This window comes from Dendrobium catenatum, unplaced genomic scaffold (genome assembly GCF_001605985.2).
Source record: "Dendrobium catenatum unplaced genomic scaffold, ASM160598v2 fragScaff_scaffold_157, whole genome shotgun sequence".
Taxonomy (NCBI): domain Eukaryota; kingdom Viridiplantae; phylum Streptophyta; class Magnoliopsida; order Asparagales; family Orchidaceae; genus Dendrobium; species Dendrobium catenatum.
The window spans coordinates 1,307,027-1,321,868 of NW_021318619.1; the positions used below are offsets into that span (position 1 = coordinate 1,307,027).

General features: G+C 36.6%; 1 protein-coding gene across 1 annotated transcript in view; it reads right to left on the reverse strand.

Moving 5' to 3' along the window:
• Nucleotides 1–403: 403 nt before the first annotated feature.
• Nucleotides 404–14,842, reverse strand: part of LOC110114546 (histone acetyltransferase GCN5) — a 49,967-nt gene continuing 35,528 nt past the window's right edge. The window contains exons 10-12 of the mRNA XM_020847463.2: nt 5,676–5,791; nt 4,623–4,716; nt 404–564 (exon numbers count right to left, since the gene is read on the reverse strand). Coding sequence (XP_020703122.1) covers nt 419–564; nt 4,623–4,716; nt 5,676–5,791 — 356 coding nt within the window. The 3' untranslated portion in view covers nt 404–418. The remainder of the gene's footprint in view (nt 565–4,622; nt 4,717–5,675; nt 5,792–14,842) is intronic.

Genomic DNA, 14,842 nt, shown 5'->3' on the forward strand with positions numbered 1-14,842 from the left:
TAAAATCTAATACCTCTACTCTCCTAACCGGGTCATCGCAAGGCCGCCGTTTAATGTGACCAAACCATCTAAGGCGACTCTCTCTAATCTTATCTTCCACTGGAGCAAGTCCAACCTTTTCCCGTATATGCTCATTTCGTATCCTATCTCTAAGGGTAAAGCCACTCATCCACCTAAGCATCCTCATCTCTGCAACATTTAACTTAGTATTATGCTTCTCTTTTTAATGGCACCAATACACAGAAGGAAAATTTGAATGAGGAAATTTTAAATAAATTTTGGTTAGATTGAATTTTAAAATAATTAAATTTGTTTTGAGATTAATGTATGCAAGAGCTGAATGATTAATCATATATAATACTCATCACAAAGCATTTAAAATTCATCAAAATTCAAATTTTCTAGTAAGGTATTAGCCTTACCTGGTTGAACACTTGTAATAGATTGTCTCAGGGGAGTTATAGGTCCGAGCATTTGCAAACATTCTCTTGACATCGGCAATAAACATCTCAAATGTAACATAATACTGTTCTGACTCGAGTCTCTTCGACATGGTTTTTAGGTCTGTGGAAATTGCATTACAGAACAAGTTTAGTGATCACGAAGCAGCTGATATATATCCAATTGAAAGAACAGATAGCCAACGGAAGGAGTAAAACTGGAGATATCGCACTTGAATGACTGCTAGAAAGTTCACAATCATCATCTAAGAAATAATATTCAAAAGATGGATGTTTTTAAAGTCCACCAGATTAAGAAGATCATTCAGTCTAAATTCACAATACATGCCACGATAATTAAGCAAAATGTGCAAATAGTATGACAAAAGCATCATTTATGGTGTATGGAAATAGTGAATAGACTATCGCTATGCAGAGTCTTAAGAGGGGAGCTGGTAGGGGTGTCAATATTTGACAAGACCCGAAAATCCGACCCAAAAGTTTCGGGTTCGGATTGACCCGGAAACTTGAAATCAACCCGGTTTGACCAACTTTTAATTGATTTAAGAGGGTTTTAAAAGATTGTTTTGAAATAAGTAAATGCTATTTTCAAAAAATAATAAATCATGTTGTCCAAACAAAGCTTGGTCTATTTTAAATTGATTGAATTAAGTTTTACCTTAATTCGATTTATGTTTAAATAAATCAAATTAAATAAAAAAATTTAATAAAACATACCCGAAGCAGGGCGGGTTCGAGTCCGAAAAACCGACCCGTTTGCAAAAATGGGTCTGGTTCGATTGAGTCAAACAATGTCGGGTTAGTTCAGGGTGGACCCGAACCTGACCCGTGACCCGATTTTGACAGCCCTAGGAGCTGGTGTATATTGCTTTATCTCTACATTTGAATAGAGGTAGTTTTCCTGGGTTAGAACTTTTTGGGACCTCAAGATTACAACAGAGGAAATATAATATAACTGTTTCTCCAAGCACACCATCATGTGCTTCTTATTCATTAAAAGCGAATTCTATGACAATCATGCTATGTAGTGTAAATTTATGGATGAGGAAGGAAGTAATTGCTCCAATAAGGTACATGAAATCATGCTTTTCAATGGCATTTTTGTACGGTGATATAGCTATTGAAACACAATATTAATTCAGTACACAGAAACCTTGTTCAACTATCACTATCTTATGTACCTAACTTGCATCACGCGTTACTAAATGTCAGACACAAAAACTGACAGAACAGGAGAAATATTAGTTTTAGAGAACCAATAAAGATCAACTAATCATAACTAATCATAGCTATCATAAACCAATAAATGTTTTTTTGCCATAATCCTCAAAATATTCTTATTTTGTATCATGCAAATGCCTGTTAACTAAAAAGCAGATGTTGAGGATATTTGGAAATTAATGAAGATGCATAAACTTTAAAAAATGAAGCAAAATTTTCCACAAAATTATGTGTTATTATAAGGAACTCATGAAAGTCATATTTGATTTAAGCAAGCATTCAAAAGTTGAGTACGAGGTGATTTCAATTTCATTTAGAGTTATATTTTAATGTCCAAAAAGTTTGTGACAGGAAATACTTAGAGTTTGCAAGCAACCCTAGCAATAATTGATGAAAACAGCGGGAACAATAAGAAAATTTTGATGAAATCAATTCAAAACGATAGAATGTAATAATGGAATCAACGCAAAAGCAAACACCAAACAAGAAACAATTGATCCTCAATTCGAGAGGAGGATCGTTCTCTCCCAATCTCTAGACGATGAATCTAAAGCCCAAGATGCTAAAGAGTTCCAAGAGAACAACTCAAAGCATGCATAACCCTAAACCCTAAACAACCCATACTATTAATACATTAATTCCCTAATTCAAAATTCCCTCCAACCCCTAGCCGCCCCTCTCTCTTCTTAGGCTTCGTTTGGGACGGCTTTCTTATTGCTTCTTGAATCAGCTTTTTAGTACAAAAATTAAAATTATTGTACTAAAAAACTGTTTTAAGAAGCAGAAGAAAGCTGTCCCAAACGAAGCCTTAATTTGCTCCTAGTGGAGTCCACTAGGCTTGGGCGGCATTAATTGGGTGTTGGGTGTGGATGGGGGCGGGTGGGTGGGGTTTGTGCGCCTCCGGTAGACTAGAGCTGGCCCTCCTTGGGCCGGTTCAGTGAGAACCGGCAGAACAGTTTGCTGAGTAGAAAGCCAAAACTTTAAAATAAAAATAAATCCAGATTTGCATTCATCAGTAAAATAAAGCAAATGGCAAAATCGTGATATTGCTATTTTGACCAACAAATTCGGCCACTAATCTAGTTGTGTAGCATTGTCATTTCATTTAACATGGGTCAGAAAGAAGAAAACAATAAAATATATGAGAAGAGTTTGAATATACCTGTGGCAAGAGTTTGGAAAACTCATGGAAATAACAAGAAAAAAAGTTTTTATTAGAAGTTAACGGATTATTTTGGAACCTCTGCTCCCAATTCCAACATGAATAAACATCCGGCAAATAAATAAAATGAGTTGCGGATTCCAAACCATATATTTCAAAAGCATCAGAATTAGCATCAAAATACATAGAAATAGATCCTATACCCTAAGGGTCTTTGCTATTGGTTGAATTTCTCCACTTCTAATAGGAGAAAAAGGACCACCTTCAAATAGAAATCTAAATGAGAATCCAAGAAGATGGGAGCATTTTGTTAAGAAAAATAATAATGCAATAATTATCCGCAATGACTTGGGCACCATTAAGCAATGTTAGTCCCTTTTTTATCCAGTTTTTATTTTGTTACATTACGTTTGCCTCCAGATTGTTGTTGTTGTTGTTGTTGTTGTTACGTTTGCCTCCAGATTCAGTGGAAACAAAAACATATCTGGTGATAATTAACCACTTTGCTCCTAATAATAGTTTCTTTTACTCTGCCTGCCTTCTCATTTTTAAATTGTTGAAAACGTATAAAACTGCAGAGAATCTTGTTTTCAGAGCAAACAAAAGCATCCTAACTGGCTTTTGAGAAAAAAAAAAAAAACAGCTTTTTCACACTTAAAACTGAAGGGGCCCTCACAGATTCGACAATTTCTCTTATATCAAAGCATACCATCAAAACCAAAAAGATCGTCAAGTTGCTAGAAGAATACAACAACAACAACAATAATAATATCAAGCCTTTATCCCACTACATGAGGTCGGCTATATGAATCATTTTTCTCCATTGTGTCCTATTAGGAGGCAAATTCTCATTTAATTCTAATAAAGAAAGATCATTTCTAATATTTTCTAACCAAGCTTTTTTAGGCATACCTCTCCTCTACCTCTCTTAACATAAGCCAAATCTAATACATATAATCTTCTAATCAGGTTATCGGAAGGCCGTTGTTTTATGTGACCAACCCATCTAAGGCAACTCTCTCTAATCTTACCTTCCATTCAAGCTATTTCAGGTATGATTTTGATTCTTTGTATGTTTAACTGCTGGTATGAAGCTTCCATAGTAGACCTATCTGGCTAGAACCATGGTTTGAAAAAATTACAAGAGTTTCATACCAGCAGTTAAACATACAAAGAATCAAAATCATGATACTAACATAGGCATGGATGACTGATTAAAAAAAATAACACATGTAACCCAATACTAATTCTTAAGGTCAATAACAGGACTTAACCGGCATTTCGCTGCTGTTTACTGCTACATATGTCCAAAATCACAGTACAACAATCTTTAGCGGTGATAAAAACACATTTTTCCTCACTTCTTTTAAGTACAACCTTAATATTCATTTTAATAGCATCAATTCCATTCACCCTTTATGAAATAATATTCAAGGAAAATCCTGCTAAATAGTTAAATGGAGAGCAGGCAAAAGATGAGAACTATGAAAATGATGGAAAATCAATTTTACTCACGCTAACACAACCAAGCCTAGCTAAATGCTAATTGAAGGCAAATATCGGAAGAAATATTAGATGACATCGACATAGAATAACATCAAGCCTTTGTCCCACTACGTGGTGTCAGCTACATGTATCCTTTTTCTCCATTGTGTTCTGTTAAAAGTCAAATTCTTGTTTAAATCTAATAAAGAAAGATCATTTTTAAGATTTTCTAACCAAGTCTTTTTAGGTCAACATCGACATGTGCTAACAAAAAGATTACACACATGACATACCCATTGGATCTTTGATAATATCATAATAATCAGGTACATCCCGTGCATCTACTGGATCCTTAAATGGCCAAGCATCAGGGTGCTCGTTCATCATCTGCCAAAAAATACAATGGAAAATATCAGATTGCGTTCATCAGATCATCTATTCATGTCACTGAGTCAGAGCCACCTAATGAGCCCCGACACAAGATTATTATATTTTACCAGTAATTTACTTGTGACAAGCTTAATTTACGTTATCTAATTCTTCAGCATCGATAATAAGAAAACATGATATTTACAGGCAAGATTTCTACAATAATATTTCTATGTTACCAAGGAATTGAGATCTAGAGCACGCACGGTTAGGAAAGGGAAAGGAGGTTAGAAAACATAGAATGAACAAGCAGATTAGATGTAATTCCATCCCAATACAAGCGAGTCAAAGGGAAAAAAAGACTGGTACTTGCATGCTTATTAAGCTTTTTATTACGCCCCACTTAGAAAAAGAATGCCATTAGCAGTGATATTATTGGCTTATATGAAGGCAAACCTAAGCCATCTATAACAGTAAATGAGATTAATATAAAATGGGATAACTAGCCTTTTATCAAAACTAATTGGGACTGGCTTTATGAAACCTCATAGTCCATTCATTTTGTGGAATGTTGTCAAAGATCTTAAACCTATTCTTCATAATTCTTTTTAAACAACTTCTATTCGTTTCATCTTTAGGTTTATCTCTTCTCCTCATATACTAATATAATGTCATACTCCATTCATTTTGTGGAATGTTGTCAAAGATCTTAAACCTATTCTTCATAATTCTTTTTAAACAACTTCTATTCGTTTCATCTTTAGGTTTATCTCCTCCTCATATACTAATATAATGTCATATTTTTTACCCTTCATTAAACGTATCCAAAACACATAAGTCTATTTTCAAGTATCATCTTTGATAGATATCACTGTAATATTTTTACTAATATAATCATTTCTTAATCTGTATTTCCCAATTTGCCTGCTAACCACTGTGTTAATCAAACCCAAAGCTGAAAACATGAGTGAACTTGCCTTTAGAAGACCACGCATGAAGACATTTAGCTGCTGGCGATAGGCAAGACCATCTGTAGCATTTGTTGGTTTGTAACGTGAATGGCCCCACTGGTCCGGTGTCCAACCAGCCTCTCCTATAGCAAGCATAAATAAAATAAAAATTAGTAAATCTCGCCACTAAACACACCATTTGACGCCTCAAACAGAAAAAAATCAATCTTCCAATGCAACAAAGTTATTTTCAAATAAGATGTCTAATCCAAAAATAAAACTAGTTTGCACAGAGTACAGATCACATTATTAAAAGACAACTAATTCATAACCAGAAGTATGTTTGCAGAATAGCAACTCAAGAACAAAAGCTCTGTTGTGTAGAACGCAGCCGGAAGATAAAATCAACCTCAAAACATAGCCTAAACCCTAAACTCGACAAAACAAGCTGGAGCACAATGTGCTTCATTTCATCAGGACCCAAATTTAATCACTAAGCCTAGTGTACTTGTATTATTCTAGTCCCTAAAACAAACCTTAACAATGTCATAACCAATCATAAACTTATCTCCGTGGAATTTCTACAACACTGAAATACTGGCAAATAGGTTGTTGGTTATAACATGGATTTTCTACAGAGGTTGCTTTTTTTTTTTTTGGTTAAGGGTTTTAGATAAAACTTGATACCAAATGTTTTTTTTAAACATGCAAGTCATACATTCTTTAAATAACAACATCTTAAGTGATCCAATGAGTTCTCTATGGTCCGAGCACAACCCAATGGTCCCACCCTGACCCTCACATTCAACTTTGGGATCAAGAGGCCATTTTCTGTAAGCTCAATTCCAGATAGCTCCATCTCTACCAAAGATGGTCCCAATTAACCAATCATACCTCCCAAAGTGAGCTCAATTTTGTACATGCCATGATGATTGAATGTAAAGTTGAGGGGAGCCACCAAGAACTAGTTAGATCATTAGAGAGACCATCACGTCACAATTGAGGAATGGTTTCAGAGAAGGTTTTCATCTCTGGATCATACCCAACTTTTCATCTCTAAAAGGTTTTCCTTAGAAATTCATTACTTGGGCTGTTACTTCTGTTGAAGACTTCTCTATCTTTATCGGAAGGATGTCCAAAGGTTTGTCATAAGTTTATCAGCTCATGACCTAATGCAGGGATGCCCAATGTTCCCATTCCTCGAATTTAAATTTGATAAATTTTCCTTCTGATTAGGAGTTGTATGCTCCAATGTTTTAAAAGTCAAAAGCATGAGAAGAGGTGTTGTAATTAATTTGAGGTGAAGGCATAAACCTTGAATCATAAGACATAAGCCTTATATGCATATGCATTCCTGAATAAAAAATAAATAGGTAACATATAAATGTAAGTAAGCTGTTGACGAATATTTTCGCATCGACTTGACCCCGATCGAGTCCGACTAGGCTCGATCGCACTCGATCAACCCAATCGATCATCGTCGAGGCGAAATTGATCCAAATTAAGCCTCAATTTGATTAAATTAAATTCAATTTAATTAAATTAAAATCAAATCAATTTAAATCGAACCCCGTCGAGCTTAATTCGACGCAATTCGGTGCCGATTCAGGTTTAATTTCATGAAATTAAATTGATCGGACCCAATTGGACCCAAACCGATCCAAATCGATTCGGGTCGAGTCCAATTTGAACCTAATTTCAACACAATTCATCAAGTCTTGGATCGATTCAAATCCCAAATCAAGATTTGAATCAAACGGCATAGATTTCCCCTAAAATCCCGCTCTGTTATCCGTCAAATCACCTGATTTTTGTGGATGTAGCAGGATATCGGGCAGGAAATCTACTCGAGCACAATTTTTGCGTGTAGAAGGAGCGGGAGACAGAGAGGAAAAGCTTACTCGGCTCCCCTTGTGTTGTTTGTCCCGACACAGAGAGAGCGAGCGAGAGAGAGAGAGAGCAACTGAGAGGAAGTGTTTCCATGTGGTCTTTCTAGCCGAAGGAGAGAGCGGAGTTCTTCCTGCTTGCCTGTGCTCGTCCGAACGAGAGTAAGGGAGAGTAGAGCCGGTCGGCTCTGCCTGTATCCATCCAGCCCGAGCAACAAGGAAGCCTGATCGGGCCTCCCGCATCCGTGAAACCGGGGAAGGAAAGAGCCGTAGCTGCGGCTCTACTGCTGTCGCGCGACCCAGGCGGAGCGAGGGAGCCCTCCAGCGCCCTCTCGCTTGCGTTTCTGGCGTCCATCCGACCCTACCAGAGGGAGGAAGAAACTCTCCTGTGTGCAACTGAACTTAACCAGCACACAGGGATCTTTTCTCGTGCAGTTCTTCCTACCTTCATCTTTGTTTCTCTCTGAAATTTAAAGGGGGCTGCCATTTCTTCCTTTTCGAGCAGAAGGAAGCAAAGTAGGAGGGTTGTTGGAGGCATTAGAGAACATTTTGAAGGCTGTTTGCTTGTTGTAGAAGACTTTCCTTCCCATTCTACCAACTTTGGAGACTTCTTACCGGTGAAATCCACCTCCGGGAGCGCCTACACGGAGAGGACAGCGGTTTGGGGGCTTTTGGAGGCTTCCAAACAGCATTTGGAACTTGGATTGGAGCTTGGACAGTGCTTGGAGATTGGATAGGAGCGCTAGGACAATCTGGGAGAGGTATAACACTAAAACTTAGTGAAACCTAGGGTCCCCCAAGGCCAATTGTTGTGTGGTTGATGCCCCCAAGCCCTAGGTCCTTAGAAACCTTGATTTTCGCTCTCCCAAAATCCCTTATTGGCTGTCCACTTTGCAAAAACAGTGAAAATTCGGTGATTTTCATTTGTTGGTTCTCATGTGAGGGTCCGAAGAGGGATGCGTGTAGAGGTGTTAGAATGTTATTCAACAACTCTCAAATGTATGTTTGGGCATCATATTGAGCTTGACATCCTCACCTACATTCAAACCCTAGGGTATGTTACTTTTCGTAGCCAAATTGAGTGTGTAGCTCACATATCCTCCCAAATTTCACATTGTGCACATGTACCTACTCAATACTAGTGTCATGACGAAATAGATATATGATTTAGAAATTTGGTGAAGCTTGTGGAGTTTGTCATAAGCCTTACAATATATTCAAAATATTCCTGATGACTTGTTGTAGGATTTAATGTGAATCCCAAAAACTCACTTCGAAAATCCTAGAACGAGTGTGTTTGATTAACCTCGCTTTTGGATATGTTGTATAGCTTATGGTAGAAAAGTTTATGGCTAATTACCTTTGTTATGCAAGACTTTCAAAGTTTGGAAACTCATCTTTATGCCCTTATGAATCAAATCATGCCAAAAGTGATTTGATCCCTTAAGAGTTTCAAATGCATGTTTCCTACTATATTGAGATTCAAGTCATATGTTATGTACTTCTTGCTTAGATTAATGAGTCTATTAATTTGCAAATTTTCATAAATGTGTTCATTTAATCCTAAGTATTGGTAAATTTGATTTGGAGCATTTCATGGACCCCAAAGACCCGTGATCATTGCTCCATCACACTAAGGGATTATTTAAGCTCATTTTTCCTAATTTGCAAGATAATATGGCTTGATGCAAGCTCTCAAATTTCTAAATCATATTGGGTTCGATTTAGGGAAAACCACCTTCTTGTAGACTTTTGATAATGCTATAAGTTATCTTCCCAAACTCAAAATTGTAGGACCAATCCCTCCTACCCAAATCATGCCAAAATTGATTTGGAGACCATTTCAATGTGTTGGAAGCTCTTTAGTAATCTTCCCTCATTTCAATGTGTTGGAAGCTCTGTAGTAGTCTTCCCTCACTCATGCATGGTAATTTGGAGCACCTCAAAGCTTCATTTTTCTATTGCATGAATGATCTTAACTTAGGATCCCAAAAATCCTAGGTTTAAATCTCTTTGCTTGTAGATACAAAATCTACAAGCATTTGTCCTTTCCTCCTATGCATGGTGATTGGAACCCTCTCAAGGTTCTAAATACATACCATTGCATGACTTTTGGATGCTCCCTCAAGGCTCCAAATGTTAGATTGTGTGAATTCTAGCTCTACCCTTGAAGCTACAAATCATTACATGTCTACTTTTAGGTTTCTCTTAGATCTCGCTAAACGGATCTTTAGGATGTTCATAGAAACTTCGAAATCCCCAAAATCATATCAAATTTGATTTGGGAAAGCTCCCCAACCCATTAGGGAGTTAATCCTCTTTCCTTCAAACGAACTTAAAACATTTGTAGGAGAATAGGAGGTTCTCTTCCTTGTGTATACGTCCCTCATGCGTGGTAGTTGGGGCGTTCTCTAGGCTCCAATTATTATAGCGCATGAATCGAGACTCTAGGATCAAACCCTAAGTCTCCATTCCATTTGCTAACAACATAAAGTTAGCAAAATGAAACATTTCTCCTCTCACATATAAGGGTTTGGAATTCTCTCTAAAATTCCACACATCATTATATAAAAAAACCTTGAAGCTTAGGGTCAACCCTTAAGCTTCATCCTCCATTTGTTGAAACAAGATAAACAGGTGAACATTCTCTTTAGGCATAAGACCCCAATCTTAGCCTATCATATTTACCTAACCCAACTTAGGTAAGTGAGCTTATATCATCGAATACGAACTCGATGATTGCTTCTTGATTTGTGGTTCTAAAACTACAAATATCTTCTTTCTTATACATAACGTGTGGAGCCTCCTCAAAGCTCCAAACATTTCATTGTGTAAATCCCTCAACCCTAGGATGAAAATCCTAGGTTCATTTTATTGCGCTTGTTGACACAAAATCAACAAGTCGACATCATTCTTCTCCTTCTTTGGATATGTTAACCTGGGTTTCCCTAAGAATCCTAAATACATGCCAAGGGACCTTGCCAAATTCCAAGTTCTCCTATCTTTTGTTTGTTGGAAATATAAAATCAAACAAGCAACTACTTCTTTCGCACATGGTGTTTGGGACTTCCTCAAAGTCCCAAATGCTTCATTGCATAACCCTTATGGCTTTAGGATAAAAATCTTAAATTCCTGTTATCTTGCATGTTGGCACAAAATCAACAAGTCAAGACTATCCTTTCTTCAACCCCGAAGTTGTAGGAAGTTTATCAAATCTTTTATTCATTGGAAACACAAACCAATGAGTAATCCTTTTGACATAGGATTCAAATCAGTCTTCCTCATTTGCTTAGCCCTAAATTGAGCAAATGCTCATTTTCCTTTGAGTACCAAATGCTCAAAGAAACTCCACCATTTATTTGGCCTAAATCAAGTAAGTGGTCCTCTCTCCTTGAACATCAAAATAATCAATGAATAATCACCAACTTGCAATTCATAAGCTGCATTTCCCTCTCTCTTTCCTGCAAGCCAAGATTGTAGGGGAGCATCCAAATCCGTCTTCATGCTCCCAAATCCGAATTGGGAGGATGAATCCCCCTTTGAACACCAAATGTTCAAGGACATTCATGATTTGCAACCTCTAAGTTGCACATTCCCTCTTTCTACCAAACAAAAAGCGTAGAAAATCTCTCCATTCACTTAGCCTAAATTAAGTGAATGTGAGTCCCTTTCTTTGAACATCAAATATTCAAAGAAAATCTTCCATCTTGCAACCCTCAAGTTGCATTTCTCCCTTTTTCTCTACAAATCAAATTTGTAGAGAAGTTCCTTCCTTTCTATAACTCAAAAGTTGTATGAAAATCTCATTCATTCAACCCATGTTGAGTGAATTAAACACATGAAAATCATCTATTTGTTGAATCAAAATCAACAGGTAGTTCAATCCAAAATCATTTATTTGTTGAACCAAATTCAATAAATAATCTCATATCAAACAAAGGAAACAAGATCCTAATTTTCTTTCATTCTCCTAACCCAAATTAGGTGAATGAGTTCCTCTCTTTGGACACCCGAAAATTCAAAGAATTCTTGATGTGTAGGCCCAAACCTACGCATCATTTTCTTACGTTTGCTTAAACTAAATACCCATCATTTAACACAAAAGTTCAATGATAATCTCTCTTGATTTGTAACCCCAAAGTTACAAATCCTTCTCACATGTCGAGCTTAATTCAATAAGTAACTCACATTTGTTTGCCTAATCCAAATTATGCAAATGAAATCCAACTCCTTGAATATGAAAATTTAAGGAGCATCCTTTTGATTTGTAGCCTCAAAGCTATCAATCTCTCATTAATTCTATAGGTTTCAAAGGCCTTGGAAGATGTAATATCCTAACCCAAAAGTTATAAGTTTCCAACTCTCCTCCAACTCCAAAGTTGTAGGAGATTTTCCCTCTCTTTAGCTCTAAGAGTTAGAGGGAGTTCTCCTACATTTAGCCTGAAAGTTAAATGTTGGATTCCTTTCTTTCTCCTCTTAGCTCCTAAAGATAAGAATAATTCTTCAACATGTAGCCCAAAAGTTACATGTTTGATACCTTTCTTAGACCCAAAATCTAAGTAATCATTTTCATTCAACCAAATTCAAGTGATCTTTCCTATGACATCTAGAATGTTAAACCCATAGATGTCCCTTAGGAGTTGTCCCTTATGTTAAAGTTCATCCTACCCTATTGGATGAATTTCACCAAGTTCTAAGTGAAACCCCTTAGGCATGTCTATCTTACCAATAGACACCTCTCTTATCCAAACACTAAGAGAATTTCAAAACACCTAAAAATTACTTAGGTTCCTTTTGAAACAATGATTAATCATCTCCCCCAAAAGGCGAGATGCCTACATCATTGTATCTTAGGATTCATAAGTAACAGGCTTGCCCAAAAGCAAGCAGTGGTTACTTTATGGGTTCTTCATAACCCTTTTAAATATGAAATTTTAAAAATTAAATAAAATCTTTAAGTCACAAACAACCTAAAGTGAAACCACCTTCGGATAAAAATTAAACACTTTCATTCCAAAATAAAACCAAATACCCTTAGTGTGATATGCCACACACACTTAGGTGCACAGCCCCTAGGCATGCAAGGACTAGGATTTTTTCCTTTTGAGGGCATATGATTTATGATTTGGTGTGATTGCCCTTGGATTATCTGTGTGGGCACTTGCCCTTAAGTGGATAGTGTAGAAATATACATGTTCTTCTTGCAGGTGGCCATATCAAAAGGAGGGCACTCATAAATAATAAATTGTTTGCATGACAGGTGCTGCTTAAAACCCCCCAAAAGATGTGGCCAATAGGGTAGAAACAGATGCTTAGCACTCTAAGTGCTAGACAAATTTTGGATGCGATTATCATATAAACTGCTTCTAACTCTATTTTGCAGGCTAGAGTCTTTTACATTTTATAAATGTATTTAATAGAAGTAGGATGTAAAACTTGTGGGGGTCTGGATCAAAAGAAGCTGAACCAAACAGATGTACATGTGGAAGGTGATGCCTGAGGTTTACTTGGAAGATAAAGCTTCAAGACCCCATAAGTAGAGTCTGTAATAATTTGACTGGATTGTATAATGACATGCAACTCAGCTGCCAAACATGTTTGTAATAACTTGGACTCTGTTTACATTCCTTGCACTTTATTTATAAATAAAAGCATGTTTGGTTGTTTACCTGATTGTGCAATAGAAAAGCATGCTTTTTTAGGCTTTTTTTTCTTATTTTTGCTTGGGTGTGACTTGGACTGTTTAATGCAGACAAAATAAGATTGATTACATTTTAATGGGTAGAAATCTTATTTTGTCCTAAGAGACTACCGCATCAAACAGTTCAAGCCACACCCAAGCAAAAGCAAGGAAAGAAGCCTAGGAAAAAAGTATGATTTTCTATTGCGCAATCAGGTAAACAACCAAACATGCTTTTATTTATAAATAAAGTGCAAGGAATGTAAACAGAGTCCAAGTTATTACAAACAGAATTGGCAGCTGAGTTGTCTGTCATTATACAACCCAGTCAAACTATTACAGACTCTACTTGTGGGTCTTGAAGCTTTAACTTCCAAGTAAACCTCATGCATCATCTTCCACAGGTACATCCGTTTGGTTCAGTTTCTTTTGATCCAGACCCCCACAAGTTTTACATTCTACTTCTATCAAATACATTTAGAAAATATAAAAGACTCAAGCCTGCAAAATAGAGTTATAAGCAGTTTATATGATAATCGCATCCAAAATTTGCCTAGCACTTAGAGTGCTAAGCATATGCTTCTACCCTATTGGCCACATCTTTTGGGTGGGTTTAAGCAGTACCTGTCATGCAAGCAATTTATCATTTATGAGTGCCCCCCCTTTTGGTATGGCCACCTGCAAGAAGAACATGTATATTTATACACTATCCACTTAAGGGCAAGTGCTCACACACAGATAATCCAAGGGCAATCACATCAAATCATCAATCACATGCGCACAAAAGAAAAAAAATTTAATCCTAGCATGCCTAGGGGTTATGCACCTAAGTGTGTGAGGCCTGTGTGTCATATCACACTAAGGGTGTTTGATTTTATTTTGGAATGAAGGTGTTTAATCTTTATCCAAAGGTGATTTCACTTTAGGTTGTTTGTGACTTAAAAATTTTATTTGATTTTTAAAAGTTTCATATTTAAAAGGGTTATGAATAACCCATAAAGTAATCACTGCTTGCTTTTTGGCAAGCCTGTTACTTATGAATCCTAAGATACAATGATGTAAGCATCTCGCCTTTTGGGGGAGATGATTAATCCTTGTATCAAAAGAAACTTAAGTAATTTTTAGGTGTTTTAGAATTATCTTAGTATTTGGATAAGAGAGATGTCTATCTAATAGGGTAAGATAGACACGGCTAAGGGGTTTCACTTAGGACTTGGTGAAATTCATCCAATAGGGTAGGATGAACTTTAACAGAAGGGACAACTCCTAAGGGACATCTATGGATTTAACATTATGGATGTCATAGGAAAGATCACTTGAATTGGGTTGAATGAAAATGATTACTTAGATTTTGGGTCTAAGAAAGGTATCTAACATAAGCGGATTGGGGAGAGTGAGTTGAATAAAACATTGGAAAGTCATAAGGCATTCACGCATATTTAATAACAAAAAATTTAATAGAACAATGGATCATGTTTTCTCATATTTCGGGAGGAAACCTAGTAAATAATTTGACAGTGGATGCATTAATATGCAATAGATTTTTAAGCTTCAAAGGAGTTCGATTGTCAATTTAAATCATCATCTTCAACAAGATCAAAGGCGTCTTCAGCAAGCATGGTATCATC